Source organism: Notechis scutatus, chromosome 6 (assembly GCF_049901735.1).
Source record: "Notechis scutatus isolate UNSWTSFEM ecotype Mainland chromosome 6, rNotScu1.2, whole genome shotgun sequence".
In the NCBI taxonomy this organism is placed as follows: domain Eukaryota; kingdom Metazoa; phylum Chordata; class Lepidosauria; order Squamata; family Elapidae; genus Notechis; species Notechis scutatus.
Genome location: NC_142014.1, coordinates 64151019 through 64170539, shown reverse-complemented (window position 1 = coordinate 64170539; position 19521 = coordinate 64151019). Strand labels below are relative to the sequence as shown.

Below are 19521 nucleotides of genomic sequence, written 5' to 3'. Positions count from 1 at the left end.
TTAAAACTTGTGGACTTCAACTCCCAGAATTCCCCAGCCAGCCATGGTGGCTGGGAAATTCTGGGAGTTGAAGTCCACATATCTTAAAGTGGCCAGGTTTGAAGACCCCTGCTTTAAGCTATGGTAGCGTGCATTTCTTGGAAGTAGTAAATGGTGAATAATTGCAATAAGTAGTACTGGAAAAAGAACACTTGTCTAGCGTCATGGAAATGTGACATAGGCTATGAGAAGGCTAATTTGAGAAACCATCTGTAAGCAAATTGTTTTGCATCTGCCAATGTTTCTGGAAAAGCTGCTTGGTCTCATGACAGATCTGCAGGCCACCCAAAAACTGGTTTTCTCTTTAAAAGTTGCTTTAAAGCAGAGTCACAAATTCAGCATGCTGTTCTTATTAAAACAAGATTCATCAAATTAGAATGATGAATTTTGACCATAGCTACCAAGTGCCTCCAAGCTAATGCTTTCCAAATAGTTTCCCCCCCAGATGGTTATTTTATGTGTATCATATAATATACATATTATTATATTATTTTTATTTCTAACATTTATGCGGGCACCCAATTGAAAACTTCTCTGGACAATTGGGATTATAAATTTTAGAATTGCAATTGTAATTTGTTTTGAACATTGAAAGTTAAGAATTCTGCTTCGGGCAAGCAGACTTTTTTTAAAAAAGAAAAAGGGATATCCATTCACGGATTATTATAAAGGTAAAATCTGGATGCTTATGATTCTGTGAAGAAAATATTCTTAACTGTTATCCCAGGAAGCCACAGTTATGGACAATATAGTATAAGGATAAAACTGGATGTAGAATTGAAATGAGTCAGGAGGTATGACATTCCTTGACAGGGGTATTGGCTGCCTTAGACATCTCTACTCAATACTTTTATAGTTACACTTTTTAATGTTTGTCCCTTCATTGTACCTTTTCTCCCCTGGAAAGTTTATACTAACATTCTTCTTGGCACATAAAATAAGGGAACTGCAGAAGATCCTGTATAGATAAACAGGGTAACAGAAGCATTCTGTTGTATGGCTGCTTGTATAATGCCCCCAATTCAGTTGTAGTTGTTTATGGCCAAGTTACATATTAAGCAACAAGATTTTGCCTAGTCAGTATTAGTTTTATGACTTTTATCAACTGTCTCCTTAAGTCCATTGATGATATGAAAAAAATGCACTCATATATGTACTTTCCTGCTCTGTAGCTGCTTCAAAGACTGACCTAAAATGGTTCTAAATAGAAGAAGCAGGATATGCCAGGATCAAGGTTCTTAACCATCTATGGCAGGGGTCCCCAACCACCGGTCCGTGGACTGGTACTGGTCCACGGAACAAGTCCTACCGGGCCACTGGTTGCTGGGCGCCGCCATCTTTTTTTGATGAAAAAGTGCTTCCGGTGAGCTTTTCCAGGTAGAAAGCTCACCGGAAGCACTTTTTCATCAAAAAAAGATGGCGGCGCCCAGCTGATGCCGGTACCGGGCCGCGGCGCCCAGCTGATGCCGGTACCGGGCCGCGGCATAAAAAAGGTTGGAGATCACTGATCTATGGTATTACCTGTTCTCGGCAGAGTACACATTAGTAAATGCTTTTTTTTTTTTTTTTTGCTTATAATTGATTAATGTTGCTTGTTTTTAGCTTCACATTGAATAGCCGAAAGAGCATAGCTCAAGAAACTATATGTATACATGGACAACTTTTGTTTGTGTTGCCCACCTCTTATCTCACGCCACAATGATCTCTTTGCAGGGATTGAGGCTGAAGAATGGGGAAAATTTTTACACACCAAAAACAAGGTAGGCTTTGCTCTTTATGATCTGCAGTAACAAAAAGGATGGCTAGCACCTACTGTGTAAGATGGCTGAATGCTGTCATTTTGATTCCTCTACAATCATCCATAAGCATTCAAGGGCATGATGATAGAAATAGAGGATAGAGGGGGTCATTGGGTGTAGCTCAGTACAATGTTTCGAAGCAGCATTTTAAGCATTGAGGGTGAAAATTCAGTTCCTTGAAAGCTCCAGGATTTTCAAACTAGCCATGTGTGCAAGAGACAGATTCTCAGTGTGATACTCCGTGTAAATGTGATTGCTTGCTTCACATGCAAATTTGTTTCACACTGTGGTCAGGGGTGGGATGCTACCGGTTCTGCCTGGCTCTGTAGAACTGGTAGCTCTGAAGAGCAGCAGACACCAAACCGGTTCTGTGTCTGCTGCTGTTTGGCCTGGGCTCTTATCTGTCATTTATTTCCTGCTTTGTCAGCCTCAGCTGCTTTGCACGGCACAGCTGAGGTTGAAAAAGCAGGAAAAAAAGAGGCTTTTCAAAGGCTGTGCACCTGCGCACTGAGCTTTTCAGCTCTCCGGGTGGCACAGCTTAAGTTTTTTTTACACGCGTGCGAAATGCTTATGCGCGTGCAAAATGTAATCATCAAACTGGTAGTAACACTGGTTGAATCCCACCCCTGACTGTGGTTTCTGATTTGGCTGGATCACGATGTATCCCTAAGTCATAATTGTTTTAACCATAGTTAGTTGAATAAGCAAATATTAGTTTTGTGGTCAGTACTTTTCTTGCCGACTAGTTAAGTTGGCTTCTTGAAAGATTTCCTATGTTTTCCCAATTTCTGTATTCAGGATAAATGGGCAATTTGCAAAAACAAACGAGTTCTAGGTCCCCATGTCTATCCTGCATCTGTACAGTTACGTTGCTTTGTTGTCCTGTTAGGGAGTGTCATAATTATGTATTCCAACAATCATAACACAAAGTTTGGATGGAAGTACTCAAACACCTTCCTTCAAAACTTGCATGAACACTTGTGAGTACTTAAACAGGAAGATGTTAGCAAAATTTACATGCAGGCACCCTGTTTTCTCAAATTGCTATTCTGAGTTTTGAAGAACAGCAGCAATGCAGTTAGTCCTCAACCTATACCCATTTATTTAACAACCATTTTAAATTACAACTGTGCTAGAAAAAGTGACTTATGTCTGGTCCTTACAGTTAGGACTGTTATAGCCTCCCTGTGATCACATGATCAAAATTCGGGCATTTGGCAACCAGCATGTATTTACAGTTGTTCCAAAATCCTGGAATCGTGATTTGTTGCCTTCTGAGGATGCTTCCAACCAGTTTCAGTGGGACAAGCTGGATTAACCACCATGGTAATTCACTTATTGGCTGTGGCACAAAGGTCATCAGATTGGCACAATTCACTTAACAACTGTGTTTCTTAGCAACAGAAGTTTCGGTCCCAGTTGTAGGTCATAAGTTGAGGACTACCTGTAATGCACACAACTGCAACCAAACTACAGTGAAAAAAGTGAAACAATATGAGCTTCAGAAAACTGCCTTCTATTTTTATGTGTGGAATAGCCATTCTTGGCCTTGGAAGTTGTTAAATAAAGCTGCATCTCTCCAATCTACACCCACATTACTTTCAAACCTGGCAAGATTGAATGACTCTGTTTCTGAACTCACTAGTTACTCTTCAGCTTTCTGGTGCTGGTTGTCAGTTACAAAGTTTTGGTGGCATAGAATCATGTTTTCCCATTGTTTCTGCCCATCCAGAAAGATAAAACAGAAGTGGTCATGTTGCAATGGTACTCAATGGTACCCAGGTGGCGTGCGTGCCTCCATTAATACAATACTTGCCCTCTGGAACACTTGTCACTTGGAAATTTAAGTGGTGCTTACATCCTGTCATCCTGTCTGTTAATGTATTAGTCCCTGAGTTACGGCTTTCTTTGTATTGTATTGGATATGTTTTTAACTTATTAAATAGTTATTTAATATTTAAGGAGCCTCTGTGGCGCAGTGGTGAGAGTACAGTACAGCGGGCTACTTCTGCTGACTGCCAGCTGACTGCAATTTGGCAGTTTGACTCTCACCAGGCTCAAGGTTGACTCAGCCTTCCATCCTTTCGAGGTGGGTAAAATGAGGACCCAAATTGTTGGGGGCAATGTGCTGATTCTGTAAACCTCTTAGAGAGGGCTATAAAGCACTATAAAGCGGTGTATAAGTCTAAGTGCTATTGCTATTATGAGTTAAATCGCCTGTAAACATCTAGATAAAAAGGCTGACCAGAATAGAGTCATTTGCAAAAGGCTTTCAGCTCCTTTGCTTTTTCATTACTTTTTCAGCTCTACACAGATTTTGATGAAATTAGACAAGAAATAGAAAATGAAACTGAAAGGATTTCAGGAAATAATAAGGTAGGCACTCACAGTTACTGTATTTTTATAAACAAGAATCGTTTCAACGCATGAACTGGAAGCTTCCATTGATCACATAATCACACAAAGTTAATCTCACTGTCTGTGTTCAAGCTTTCTTTGTCCAGAAACTGATTATGATGCTCATAAAATCTAAGATTGTAACTTGGGATGTCATCCCAGGCAGCTTAGCTTGACAGTGCAAAGTTTTGCTTTGTTTTTCCTCTTAGCATTTTTTTTTAAATAGGCATTTTTGTCAGTCACATTTAAAGGAAAATGGCACATGAGCCAAGTATAGGAAAAAAGAACATCTATTTGGAATATCAATAAGGTACTCAGAATATATAAGCTTGTGTGCTACTTTATGAACAGCTGAGGTCTAGAAGTGCAAACGTAAATAAATGGGAGTTTGCTCAGTAAAAAATTACCTCATCTGGTACTATGGTTCAGATGTCTTGGAATGATAGCTTTCATAATTTTCACCCATTGTGATCCCAGTACACCCAGGAGATATCCAGTTGGGTGGGAGAGTCTGCTTTACCATTAAAACCCAACATTTGTTTAGAAATTACTCTTGGCTTCTTTTTCTCCTGTTTTGTAGGGAATCAGTCCTGAACCGATTCACCTAAAGATTTTTTCACCTAATGTTGTCAACCTGACCCTTGTAGATTTGCCAGGAATGACAAAGGTAAGAATATATTAACTGCACTTTTTAGGTTTGCAAAATTACAAGATAGCAAATTATACTGCATTGCACTTATTTTCAAAATGATTCTTACCTGGGTCGTAGCTATGTCTACCTCATCACTTTGCGCTACCTTCTATGACAGTATTTCTCAACCTCAGCAACTTTAAAAACGTTTCCAGAATTCCCCAACTGCATACTGGCACGCATCTTAAAGTTGCAGAGAAACACTTTTCTATGAAATCTTTTCTTCTAACCCTGTAGCACAGATCTCTTCGAATAGTTATCTTGCACGCCTTTCCTCAGTTGGCATCCTCCACATTCCTTGAAGTGTTAACTTTTATCATTGCAGCTGTGCTAGTTCGGGAGATGGGGAGTTTAAATAAACACTTTGAGTTTCTTATGTGACTTTAAAGAAAAAGATTTGTAGGGGTTCTCCCTACTAAAGTTGGTTTAATTTCCCCCCCCTCCTAGGTACCTGTAGGTGATCAGCCAAAAGATATTGAACTTCAGATCCGAGAGTTAATACTTCGCTTCATTAGTAACCCCAATTCAATTATTCTGGCGGTCACTGCTGCCAACACAGACATGGCCACCTCTGAGGCGCTGAAAATAGCCCGGGAGGTAGATCCAGATGGTAAGTATAAAAAGTACATTCCAGATAGTTTTCTATCTCCAGGAAATAATACTTTAAAGCCCAGTTGATAGTTTGATGTCACCTTGTAATAACATCTGTTCTTAGAAAATTCATATTCTCCATTGGAATGAGTTAACGAGTTTTCCCATTGGAGGGTTTCAGACGAAATTCAAGGCTAAGTCCCATAAATTACCAAGAGCAGCTGAGAAGGCATTCAGTTACTGTTCAAGGATTATTACAGAATTGTATATAGAATGAGGGAGGCAGAATATTCTTCCCCATGGCTCCCTGTTTGTTTTATTAACTTTATTGACAGTAACTATAGTATCAGGTTAGAGTTCACCAGTTCTGAGCCCTCACTTAAGGCAAGCCACATTTGACATGCTGAATGGTATCTGGGAGCTGAATAGAATAAATCACAGACTGGGAGGAATGCTTAGCCCTGAAGCTTGTTTCACTTTATGAATCCTTGTTTATGAAACGTAGAACAATTGTCTCAGATGCTGAAGTGTTTTGCTTTGCCAATTATTGTTAATTTCTGTTGCTAATTTCTTATATTTGGATTTATTTCTGGTTATGTTTCTGTTTCGTTTTAGTCACTAAACTTTAAAGCAACAGAGATTTGGTTTCGACGCTTCGTTCTGTGCAAACTTCTTGTCAGGGTACCGGCAGTTACTCCAACTTGTTACTTCCACTTGTTGCAAATCATTATTAGTTTTTTTACTGGAACTTCTGAGAGGGAGGGAGGGAGGGAGAGAGAGGGAGGATTCGTTTATATTGTTCATGGTAGTACATAGGAATTAAAGCATATCTTCATTTAATAAAGATAAACAATTTATACACAATGTACATCACCAAGACTGAGCTGGTATCAAACCAAAACGGTCCCAGTTCAAATGCATTTAGGTTTCCTAGTCTGCTTGGCAGTTCCTATTGGCAGAACAAGCCAAGAGGTGGTGATTCAGCAGTGAGTACATTAGCTGAATTATAAGAAACTACAAGTCAGAAAAACTCTGACCTAGCACTATGGCTGAGGCAGCTTAGAATAACTTCACAATTTGCATTAAATCAGAGAATGACTTGATCTTTAAATAGTGAATTTCCCTTCTGCATGGCCTTGTTTAATGGTCAACTTTGCACTTTTTTCACCTTTTTTCCCTTTTTGTTTTGTTTTTACTTTGGGTAGATATTTCCTAGGTTTGAAAAGTTAAATACATGACCAGCTTAATGTAAATGACAGTTTTCCTGCCGCTCTGATAGGGCGGCGTACGCTTGCTGTGATCACAAAGCTGGATCTTATGGATGCTGGCACAGATGCCATGGATGTACTTATGGGAAGAGTAATACCCGTGAAGCTTGGCATCATTGGTGTGGTCAACAGGTGAGTGTGGAGTGGCAGGAGAGTTTGATTCTGAAAGAATTTTTTTTAATTCCCACACATCCTAGGTATTCATTCCCACATTTTGCCATAAGGGTTCAGTAATGGGTAACTTAAAATTCTCAAACTTTTTATATTATGTAAACTAAGGTTTAGAAGATACTGCTTTTCTGCAGTCATTTTGAAACAGGAAACAAGCACAACCATAAAATGGGTCTTCCAAAGAGGCAACTGGACTTAACTTTTTTTTTTTTTTTAAAGACGTTTCGCTTTTCATCCAAGAAGCTTCCTCAGCTCTGAAAAAGCTTCTTGGATAAGAAGTGAAACATCTTCAAAGAAAAACAGTTGCCTCTTGAAAAAGCACCTTTGGGACAACCATGACCTGGATGACTGAGAATCTGCACAGACATATAGGTTGGGTCCCAAAATAGAAATAACAATAAATAGCAAAGAACATCCTCCCCTCTCGCATTAACCTTTCCAAATTTGAAGAAAATGGGGACACGTATATCCTTGCCCTGCACACAGGGCATGCTTTTCCTGTTCCCCACACTCTTTCTCCCTAGAAGTGCCTGTTCCTTTGCCTCTGATACAAAAAGAAGAGATGGGCAACATTTAATGGGTTAGGTGGCAACTTGACCTTCCTGAAGAAGGCAAGTAGTGATTCACTGGGGGGGTGGAGTCAAAGTTCATCATCAATGCCTTAGTACTGGGAAACCCCACCTACTTCTGGTATAAATAGTGGTATAATTGTGGCAGCAAGTAAGATGAATGAAAGCACAGTTAGGATTTGGCATCATTACAGACCCTATATATCGATATATGTTTTGTGCCAGGTCTGTGTCTTGTCAGACAATAATATAGGCAAAGCAGTAGAAGTAGTGTTGTGGTTGCACTTTTGCATGGAAAGCAAAAAAAGACAAAATAAATCCCCAAATAGAAAAAAAATCTGTTGATAGGCCATCAACAGGAAAAGAATATTAAGCTCTAGATCATATGCTGCAATGGCCAATTCCCATTGGTGATGAATAAGATGTGAAGTCTTTTATCACAGTATTCACAATAAATCTTATTAACCTGCAGGAGTCAGCTGGATATCAACACTAAGAAGAGTGTGGCTGATTCGATTCGTGATGAATATGGTTTCCTCCAGAAGAAATATCCCTCTTTAGCCAACCGCAATGGGACAAAGTATCTAGCTAGAACACTTAACAGGTACAGGGAGTTGCTCTGATCTTAATTTGCAACTTGATCCTCTTCTTCCTCTCCTCTTCCTCCTCCTCTTCCTCCTCCTCCTCCTCCTCCTCCATTATTTATTGAATTTGTTTGCTCTCCCATCTCGCCATAAGGAAACTCTGGGCAGTTTATAACATTAAAATAAAACCCTAAATATATGTATAAATGTATATAATCTCATTAAAATTGCAATAAAGTACAAGTTATAATTAAAGATGGGGAGAAAGCGAGGAGTATATACAGGGGGGTGAATATATACAGGGGGAACCGCTATTAGCAACAACATGGACTTACATACCGCTCCATAGTGCTTTACAACCCCCTTCTCTAAGTCAGCATTTTGCCCCCAACAATCTGGGTCCTCCTTTTACCGATCTCAGAAGGATAGAAGGCTGAGTCAACCTTTAGCCAGTCAGGGTGAAACTGTTGGCAGTTAACAGAGTTAGCTTGCAATAGTGCATTTTAACCACTGTGCTACTATGGTTCCCATTAGTTGATCAACCACTTCTAGAGTGATATTCCCCCATCGGGCCTCATGTTAGAGAATTTTTTTCTTTTGCTGGTGAGTAATATTAAAGACTGCACAAAGTGTCAATTGTAGGGGCACAATGTTCTGCAAAAATCTTGAAGAGTTTTTATCGGTGAACTCCAGAGGTAAAATAATGTTCTGAGTGCAGAATTATTTTTGCAGTTTTGATTCTCATATATGCAGGAACACTTGGAAACCTGGCATTTATTATGGGTTGATTTGATATATGGTATTAGCTTTGTGAGGTAAACAAATTGCCAGTTTTAATTTGATTCCTCCTACCTTGGCAAATTATAAGCCTTTGCTTATAAAGGATAGATTTTGAGGTCTATTTAAGTGCTAATTCTGTGTGATAGTTAAACTAACATAATTTAATGGAATCCTTGCTGATGCATTTCTTCATGTCAGTCTATTATACTGTAACTTGGTTTATTTGATACTAACTTCACTTCCAAACCAGCCTGGTTGCTAATTAAAGAAATAAACAATTGCAGGGACCTCTAATTACAGCTCACCCATATTTGGTTAAGGGCATTACTTCTGCACAATTGTGCTACATTTCATTGTTTGTTGCCTCCCAGTAGATACTCAGAGTTGAACCACAACCTTTAAATACTCACTTGATAATCTCTCTAGTCTAGAGAGAGGGCTTATACTCAAAGGCCATCAGCACCCATTATTTGAAATAGTCTTTCCCTAGAAAGAAAACACCGACTATCTTTGAATTGTTTTAAAGATTAGAATTCACACTGGCAGCTGGGTAACGATCCCTATTATACTGTGTGTTTTGTTACTACATTTATCTATTTTTATCATATGTTATTGCATTTTTAATATCCTGCCTGGAGATTGAAAAATATTTTAAATAATTAAAACTAATCAACAATGTAGCTTACATAGCTGAATGCTGTTAAATTTTTCAAATTGTATGTCATGTATTAAAATTAAAGTGTTTGAGGAATGGTCTGGAACATCTCAGTGAAATACTTTAGCCTACTATAACTTCATAACTTTTTCTTTCAGAAATCTCAGTCGTATAATATTTCAACTAAAAACTGCTGGCATTCAGACTCCTAGAACTTCATTTGTTTAACAGCCAAAATGTGGAATGAAAACTTGAATAGATTGCATGCTTAAATCATCTTTCTAACATTTTCTTTCCCCCTCTCCAACTTTGCTTTTAGGCTACTCATGCATCACATTAGAGATTGCTTACCTGAACTGAAAACCAGAATCAACGTTTTAGCTGCCCAGTACCAGTCTCTGCTCAACAGTTATGGAGAACCAGTAGATGATAAGAGTGCCACGTTATTGCAGCTTATTACCAAATTTGCCACTGAATATTGCAACACCATTGAAGGGACAGCAAAATACATAGAGACTTCAGAACTGTAAGCAAATGTTACAGATTTTGCTATGGATGATAGTCTTTCTAGATCAGTCCTGTCAAACTGGTGGCCCACGGGCCGGATACGGTTACTGTAGGCCACGGCCACCCCAGCTCCACAAACGCAAAAAACATCATGATACGGCCCACGATGCAAGTGGGTTTGACACCCCTGTTCTAGATGATAGAGAATACATGCAAGTAATTCTTGTTTAATGTCCGCTTGTTTGGCGACTGTTCAAAGTTAAGCAGCATTGAACGAGAGGTAATTACAAGTAGTCCTTGACTTACAACCATTTGCTTAGTGACTATTCAGAATTAAGATGGACCTGATCCGGATTCCCTCCCTCCCCCCAGTTGCATGATCATATTTTGGGGCATTGGCAGCCAGCCCTCATTTAGAGCCATCTGCAGATCCCATAGTCATATGACCACAATTTTGATGGTTTTTTTTTTGGGGGGGGCAATTTACTTCCAGTTTCTGGCAAAAAAAAAAAAAAAGCCCATTGTAGACAATGGGTTTGCTTTACAACCTTGTTATTTGCTTCACAACTGCCATATTAGCTTAACAATCCCCCCTGCGCTCCAGCTTTTTGCTTCCTGGGCCTTAGGGAAGCTTCCTGGGCGAAGCAGTAAGGCAGTGCGGGGGATCCTGACACAGCTGATTGTCAGAATAGCTGATCGTTGGGAGGAAAAGAAATACTGGTTTGGCCAAACCGGTAGCTGTTTTTTTTACTACCGGTTTGGCCGAACAGTAACATTTTTTACTACCGGTTTGCCCGAACCGGTAGAATACCACCACTGCTTCACGGCCAGCTTTTGAGAGGCAAAGCCCATGGGGAAGCCAGCAAGAGGTTGCAGGTGGCAGTCAGGTGGCCCTGGGTGCTGTGACTTCACATAATGGATCTAAGAATGGCAACTGAGAGTGCTGGAACTGTAATTGGTACAGTCATATCACATTACACATTACAACTGTATTGAGCAACGGAGTTCCCAGTCCCAATTATCATGGGTAAGTGGGTCCTGATTGGTAAGCTTACCTGGTTAGTAAGTTTTTAACACTTGACTTGAAATGTGCTCTCCTCGCAGAAAATTAAGTACAGATAGTCCTGGAGTTATGACTACAACTGAGTCCAAAATTTATGTTGCTGAAGGTAACATTTGTTAAGGGAGTTTGCCCCACTTTATGACTTTTCTTGCCACAGTGGTTAAGTGAATCATTGCATTTGTTAATAACACAGTTGCTAAGTGAATCTGGCTTCCCCATTGACTTTGCATGTCAGAAGGTCTCAAAAGGTGATCACATGACCCTCGGAACACTGTGACCGTCATAAATATGAGTCAGTTGCCAAGCATCTGAAATTTGATCATGTGACCATGGGGATGCTGCAACAGTCATAAGCCTGAAAAGTGGTCATAAGCAGGGGTGGGATTCTACCAGTTTGCACCTATTCGCTAGAACCGGTTGTTAACATTCTAAGCAGTTCGGAGAACCGGTTGTTAGAAGAAATTACTGGCCTAATCCTGTAAGGAAGGCAGGAAGGAAACATTCTGGTGTTGCTTACAGAAACTGCCTCTCCATTAACCCTTATTACATTCTTGGCAGGACTAGACTTCCTGTCTCAGGAACCTCTCTGGAGTTTTTTTCCCCTCTTTTACTGGTATTTTGCTTGTGTGGAGTGACAATTCAAAGTTATAGTGGCACTGAAAAAAGTGACTTATGACCATTTTTTACACTTACGACTATTGCAGCATCCCCACAGTCATGAGAGGCCAGGCAAGGAGATGCGTGCCACGATGTGAGTGATGTTGAGTTGGCCATGCCCAGCCAGTCACATGACCACCAAACCACGCCCACCAACTAAGCCGCGCCCACAGAACTGGTTATTAAAAAATTTGAATCCCACCCCTGGTCATAAGTCACTTTTTTCAGTGCCGTTGTATCTTGGAATGGTCACTAAATGAACAGTTGTAAGTGGAGGAGTCCCTGTACCTATAATACAACTTGGCTTACTCGTTTCCTGTTTATTTTCCCATCTTTTAGGTGTGGTGGAGCTAGAATTTGCTACATTTTTCATGAGACCTTCGGGCGCACCTTAGAGTCTGTGGATCCATTAGGTGGCCTTAACACCATTGACATCCTGACTGCCATTAGAAATGCTACTGTAGGTATTACCCTTTTATAACTACTCAGTAAGATACTTTTTCTGGTTAAAACAGATACTCTGTGGTCAGGGTGGTGGTGTTAATAATAGAATGATCTGCCCAATACTTCATTGTCCTATTCAGCATGGTGAAGTACGATAACAAAAAAAACTCTAATTGCTTTCCTTTTGATCAGGGTCCACGGCCTGCATTGTTTGTACCTGAAGTTTCATTTGAATTGTTAGTAAAGAGGCAAATCAAACGCTTGGAAGAGCCCAGCTTGCGATGTGTGGAACTTGTTCATGAGGAAATGCAGCGGATTATTCAACACTGTAGCAATTACAGCACCCAGGTAAAAGGAGGAGCCGGTGGGTGGAAGTTGTTGCTGGTAGAGCTTGACACGATCTGGGCAGGCTGGAAAATCTCTGCCAAGGCTATCAAAGCAATGCGCCTATAAATTATAATCTCCTTGGAGACAAAGGAGAGTTCTTCTCATTAAGTAAAAAAAAATTAAATGAACAGGTGTTGGAATAATAATAGATTCTTCCAGTGGTCTGTGTGCATACTTAGACACAGGGGGGTCTTTTTAGTATGGACATGTAAGCAAATGCTTTGTTTTGGCATCGCTTACACAGTTTAGTGCCCCATATGATCCTGGACAAATTCCCTAATTGTCAGCCAGCATGGTTGTGTTGATAACATTGGCTGAAAGTCAAGCGAGTATAGTCCAAAACATCACAATGGGAAAAGGCTTGTAATCTTAAATATGTGCCTAAGGAAGCAAGAGGAGGGCATCAAGTAAGAGTAGAGCCACAGAGGTTCTCTTTTACTTTAAGAGGATGGGCATTTCAGGAGTCATACTTCCATGTTCCACTCTGTTGAGATAATGAGCCATGGTGGCATAGTGGTTAGAGTGCAGTATTGCAGGCTGCTTTGGCTGACTGCCAGCTGACTGCAATTTGGCAGTTCAAGTCTCACCAGGCTCAAGGTTGACTCAGCCTTCCATCCTTCCGAGGTGGGTAAAATGAGGATTCAGATTGTTGGGGGCAATAGGCTGACTCTCTGAAGCGCTTAGAGAGGGCTGTAAAAGCACTGTGAAGCAGTATATAAGTCTAAGTGCTATTGCTATTAGAGAAGAGTAATTGACACCAGTGTAAAGGGATGGAGTCTTCTAAGTGGAACTCAAGCAAAAAACTCCTTTAGATTTGCCGTTGAAATGAAGTCTACCATCAGGGAGGTAGAGATAGCTTTTGTAATTAGGATGGTCCTGGGTGCACTCAGTGGTCCCTGCTGATTTATAGGAATTGTATCACTTATGAAAACCAGCTTCTTCTGGAAGCTAAGTGTTCTAATTCATTCATTTTGACCATTCTGTTTTTGATTATAGCAAATGAAATCCTGTGCTGTTTTGCTTGTATTCAGGAATTGCTGAGATTTCCTAAACTCCACGATGCCATTGTTGAGGTTGTGACCAGTCTTTTGCGCCGAAGGCTACCAATTACAAATGAAATGGTAATCAGGGTGGAGATTCTTGTTTTATAACACTTTTGGTTACATGAAAACATGAGACAAATGTTATAAGATATCACTATTTGGATTTGTTGCTAAAGAATTATTTTGGTGATTAAATAACAGTTTTGCAAGTGACATCTACAATTTCTGACAGAAGTACATAGAATGAGCTTCCTTCATAGAACTGAAGCTTCAGTTTAACTGTTACATCCTTATACGGTAACAAACTCCAGTATATTCAGTACATAGGATCACTTGTTGTATGGCTTGATTCAGAATCAAATGTTCATAAGAACTTGTCTTTCCATTTTAAATTTTTTGATCTACATCAAAGGCTGCCAAGTATTGAAACATGATATATGTGGCATAAACTTTGAGAACTATAAAATCACTTTGAAACAAAGAAAACAAGCAACTTACAAAAACCTAATTTGAAAAATTTGCTGAGAAAGTTGTTTTTCAATGGAATTAAAGTTTTGATTTTTTTCCCCCCTCTTTTATTTTCTTCCAGGTTCACAACTTAGTAGCCATTGAATTGGCTTATATCAACACCAAGCATCCAGATTTTGCGGATGCTTGTGGGCTCATAAACAATAATATAGAGGTAAAAGAAAATCTCATCTTTTCAAATGTTCATGATACATTATTAAACTTACTAGATTTTCATATCAACTGCTGAGGATGGACTTTGTGTTTGCCTGATTGGGACTATTAGTTCATCTGTAATATCATCTTGCCTGTGTGACAGAAACATCTGTGTCTCCAATTCTTGGAGGTAGAACAGGCTACAAGGATTCTTTTTGTTAGCAGAACCTGCTCCTGCAGTCCTCTTTAACTAGTTAGATGGCAGTATTGCAGGCTAACTCTGCCGACAGCCAGGAGTTCGATCCTAACCAGCTCAAGGTTGACTCAGCCTTCCATCCTTCCAAGGTTGGTAAAATGAGGACCCAGATTGTTGGGGGCAATATGCTGATTCTGTAAACTGCTCCAAGAGGGCTGTAAAGCACTATCGAGCGGTATATACCCTGTTTCTCCAACAATACGGCCTCCCCCAATAGGAAGTCCCAGCATGTTTTATAGGCATGAAATGAAATTAAGCCCCTCCCCCCAAATTAAGGCCTATATTAAAACATGCGAAATGGGGGGGGAATGGTGGGGGGGCTTGCCATTAGGAAGTACTTTTGTTGCACACCCGGATATGGTGCTGCCTGTGTTGACCCCAATACGAAGTGCCCCACCAACGCCGAGGTCAACATCCAAGCCGTTGCTGCCCGCCCGCCCAAAGATGCAAGGGGAGGGAATTAAGTCACCCCCGAAAAGACAGCCTAGCCATTTTTTCGGGGCTCAAAAAAAAATAAGACCGGGCCTTATTATATGAGAAACACGGTAGGTCTAAGTGCTATTGCTATTGCGCTTGCTATTAACTCATCTTTAACATATTTAACTCTTACGGAGTTTGCAGAAATCATGCTTAGATAAGTGAGTGTCAGCATGGACTCCTGGAAAGTGCCAGGGTTAATCCCTGCAGTTTTCTTGGCAAGGTTTTCAGAAGTGGTTTGCCAATGTCTTCTTCCTAGGGCTAGGAGAAAATGACCGGTCCAAGGTCAATCAGCTGGCTTTGTGTTTAAGGCAGGACTAGAACTTCGAGTCTCCCGGTTTCTATCCTGATGCCTTAAGAATCAGGATCTGATTGCTGCTTGACAGTTAATTTCTAATCTCATTTTTCTTCTTCTTAAAGGAACAAAGGCGGAACAGGTTAGCTAGAGAGATGTCTTCTCTTGCATTACGGGACAAGGTGAGTGTGTCTGATATTCTTCATAAAATTGACAGAAGGTTTTTTCAGTGCCAGCTTGCTTTTTTTTTTTTTTTTAAGGCGGTCCAAACTGCTGCTTACTGTCCTCTTATTTCTGACATTCAGCAAATAGGGGGATAAAAGAGCCTGATTAAACTTAACGCATGAGGTATTGTCAAGCAATACTGATATCCTTCTCTGCCCTTCTTGCCTTTTTTAGTCCATTAAGCCTCCTGGTGTTATGGCACCCTCTTCCCAGGAGACTTCTGCTGCTGGTTCTGCTGAGGTTGATGGCAAGGTCTGTCTCTCTTTCTTCTAAGCACTGCATGCTTAGTTATTTTGTGCTGTACCTTGCTCAATTGAGCACAGCTCTTACAAACAGCTGAGGTCATGGTTTGGAACTCATTCTTCAAGTTGATTGTTTGTCTTCAGATGTTAGGTTATTGAATGGTCTTTGGGTAAAAGGTTTCATCTTGGGTTCTAAGCAGCTCTGATTGTTTAGTGCAGGGGTCTTCAAACTTGACAGCTTTTAGACTTGTGGACTTCAGCTCCCAGAATTCCTCCTCCAGTCATGTTAGCTCAGGAATTCTGGGAGTTGAAGTCCACAAGTCTTAAAGCTGACAAGTTTGAAGACCCTTGGTTTAGTGGGTTTGGTGTCTTTGTTATATGAAAGCTAAGTAGGATTGGATCTAGGAAGTAGTATATTTGGATAGGAGGTTATTAGAAAAACACAGAACTTCAGATTAAATTAGGAAGTTAAAAAACAAAACAGGAAGCCCAGAATATGAAACCACTTCCACATTGATGTCAGGAAAATTACATGAATGTCTCTAGGCTCCAGAAGTTGATTCTGACTCAAGAATCTTTACCTTTATACCTCAGTGTTTACCTCAGAGTGAAATTATGGTGATCATATGGGTATCTACAACAATAATTGAGTCCAAAATATCCATTGCTAAGAAAGGCAGTTGCTAACTGAGTTTTGCCCCATTTTATGACCTTTTGAAGCAAATTACTGCAGTCATTAAGTGAATCATGCGGTCATTAAGCAAATCTGGTTTCCCCCATTGACTTTTGCTCCTTGGAAGCTGGCTGGGAAGGTTCCACATTGTGATCACATGACCCCAGGACACTGCAAGTGTCATAAACAGATGCCTATTGCCAAGTGCCTGAATTTTGATCATGTGACCATGGGGATATTGCAATGATCATAAGGGTGACAATGGTCACAAGCCAAGTTACATTTGGATATTATTGGGAAAGAGATTTAATTTTGATCCTTGTCATGAGAAGCTGACTCTCTGGGATAAATCTTATTTAAAAATGAGAAGTAAAATCCGTAAAAGAAAAAAATGGATTAAAAAGGAGTTAACCTGTATCATCATATTGCTAATTATATTTTTTAAAGAGACATTCCTAAAAATGCTAAGTGGCAATTTATTCAATTAAAAAATAAGTTTTTCAGTTTGGACCTAATGCATCAGAAGCATCAGATCATTTTAGACAAAAAATTTGAATGGCTAAGACAACAGTTCATCTTTATCAGCAATTGAATCATATTAAAATAAATATGGATAATTTATAAGCATATAGGGTAAAGAATTAGGGGGTCCAGTTTTAATGGTCAGTTCTCTTAACTTCAGTTAAAAAAAAAACACTAGGAGGGATTACAAGGCACCTGAGCAAATACACTGCTCAAAAAAATAAAGGGAACACTTAAACAACACAATGTAACTCCAAGTCAATCACACTTCTGTGAAATCAAACTGTTCACTTAGGTAGCAACACTGATTGACAATCAATTTAACATGCTGTTGTGCAAATGGAATAGACGACAAGTGGAAAGCATAGGCAGTTAGCAAGACATCCCCAATAAAGGAGTGGTTCTGCAGGTGGTGACCAGAGACCACTTCTCAGTTTGGATGCTTTATGGCTGATGGTTTGGTCACTTTTGAATGCTGGCGGTACTTTCACTCTAGTGGTAGCATGAGATGGAGTCTACAATCCACACAAGTGTCTCAAGTAGTGCAGCTCATCCAGGATGGCACATCATTGCGAGCTGTGGCAAGAAGGTTTGCTTTGTCTGTCAGCATAGTATCCAGAGCATGGAGGCGCTACCAGGAGACAGGCCAGTACATCAGGAGACGTGGAGGAGGCCGTAGGAGGGCAACAACCCAGCATCAGGACCGCTACCTCTGCCTTTGTGCAAGGAGGGACAGGAGGAGCACTGCCAGAGCCCTGCAAAATGACCTCCAACGGGCCATAAATGTGCATGTGGCTGCTCAGACAGTCAGAAACAGACTCCATGAGGGTGATATGAGGACCCGACGTCCACAGGTGGGGGTTGTGCTTACAGCCCAACACCGTGCAGGACGTTTGGCATTTGCCAGAGAACACCAAGATTGGCAAATTCGCCACTGGCACCCTGTGCTCTTCACAGATGAAAGCAGGTTCACACTGAGCACGTGACAGATGTGACAGGGTCTAGAGACGCCGTGGAGAACGTTCTGCTGCCTGCAACATCCTCCAGCATGACCGGTTTGGCAGTGGGTCAGTAATGGTGTGGGGTGGCATTTCTTTAGGGAGCTGCACAGTCCTTCAGGTGCTCGCCAGAGGTCGCCTGACTGCCATTAGGTACCGAGATGAGATCCTCAGACCCCTTGTGAGACCATATGCTGGTGCAGATGTGGCTGGAGTGTGTCAGCAGTTCCTGCAAGACGAAGACATTGATGCTGTTAGGAATAACAAGGTTACCTAACGTAGTTTGGGTAAAATAATATATATAAACTATAATAGTAAGTTTAAGTGTGTGTCACTTTAAACTGCAAAGCATGTAATTTTGGGTGCGGTTGTAAAACCGCCATAAGAGGGAGCAAGAGAACCTGCTGGATTGCTGACTATACTGGATTGATGGTTTGCTAACTGCGTGTTCCCGGCTGCTGAGTTTTTGAACGTCGAAGGAAGAAAGGAGGTTTGACTTCTTTATATCTCTACTGCGAGGAGATATATTGCTGGACTGATATTTGTAAGTTTACTAACCTCTTTTTCGACACTGGACTTTGCAACTGAATAATCCCCGAACGGACTGAACTAGTGAATGATATATGGACTGTTTGACTATGCTAAAACTCTTAATGGAATAAACTATTTAACTAGCACAGTGTATCTGTTTTACAGTGTAAGCTACAAAAACGTTTATCTCACATATTTGCCTGCCTGCCTGACTGCCGTGCACATTCTGCTAGGGTGTATCCCTAACACTGGTTATGGGCCCAGCTGCACAGTCAGACTAACCAGGATATAACAGGCTTATATAAAGTGAGAGTGTAGTTACACAATACTGTAAACAGACAGCTGTGTTTTATTAATTATAGTTTAATATCCAGAAAAAGATGGCACAAGTCAATTTACCAAGTTTGTCTCTAATATCCAAACTGGATGGAACAAACTATGTTTCATGGTCTATGAAATGCAGCCTACTTCTACGCAGAGAAGGTTTGTGGAGTATAATTCAAAACCCACCAGAGGTAGATGCTTGGGATCCAGAAGATGAGGATGATGCCCAGAAAATACAAGAATATAAACTGAAAAATGAGCAAGCTCTCTGTATAATAGGACTGACACTCTGTGACCAGCAGCTTGTACATATTCGTGGAGAAGAAACAGCTGCGAAATGTTGGGAGAATTTAAAGAAGATTTATGTTCGAGACAGTGTAGGAGCACATATAAATCTTACACGGAAGCTGTTCAGAACACATCTTCAAAAGAATGGAGACATGTTGACTCATATAAACACTATGAAGAAGATTTTTCAGGAACTGCATGAAAAAGAACTTATCTTCACAGAACTGCATCAATTTATATAATTTTGTCTTCGTTAGATGAGAGTTATGACGACTATGTAACTTCACTGGAAGTACTGCCAAAAGATAACCTCACATTAACTGACATTACTGGCAGATTAATTGAAGAAGCCAGGAGAAGGCTTGAAAGGGATCAACTGAGA

At 40.4% G+C, this 19521-nt stretch overlaps 1 protein-coding gene across 7 annotated transcripts in view; it reads left to right on the top strand.

Annotated features, from left to right (window-relative positions):
- DNM1L (dynamin 1L) overlaps positions 1–19521 on the top strand; it is a 47747-nt gene that overhangs the window by 17966 nt on the left and 10260 nt on the right. For 3 of the 7 annotated variants that reach the window (XM_026695081.2, XM_087968525.1, XM_087968523.1), the window contains 13 exons: positions 1753–1799; positions 4143–4214; positions 4816–4902; positions 5374–5536; positions 6797–6917; positions 7998–8129; positions 9864–10070; positions 12111–12231; positions 12408–12563; positions 13634–13723; positions 14235–14327; positions 15462–15518; positions 15736–15813. In XM_026695081.2, the coding sequence (XP_026550866.2) occupies positions 1753–1799; positions 4143–4214; positions 4816–4902; positions 5374–5536; positions 6797–6917; positions 7998–8129; positions 9864–10070; positions 12111–12231; positions 12408–12563; positions 13634–13723; positions 14235–14327; positions 15462–15518; positions 15736–15813 (1424 nt within the window). The remainder of the gene's footprint in view (positions 1–1752; positions 1800–4142; positions 4215–4815; positions 4903–5373; positions 5537–6796; positions 6918–7997; positions 8130–9863; positions 10071–12110; positions 12232–12407; positions 12564–13633; positions 13724–14234; positions 14328–15461; positions 15519–15735; positions 15814–19521) is intronic. The other 4 variants (XM_026695082.2, XM_087968524.1, XM_087968527.1 and 1 more) reach the window with 3 other exon arrangements.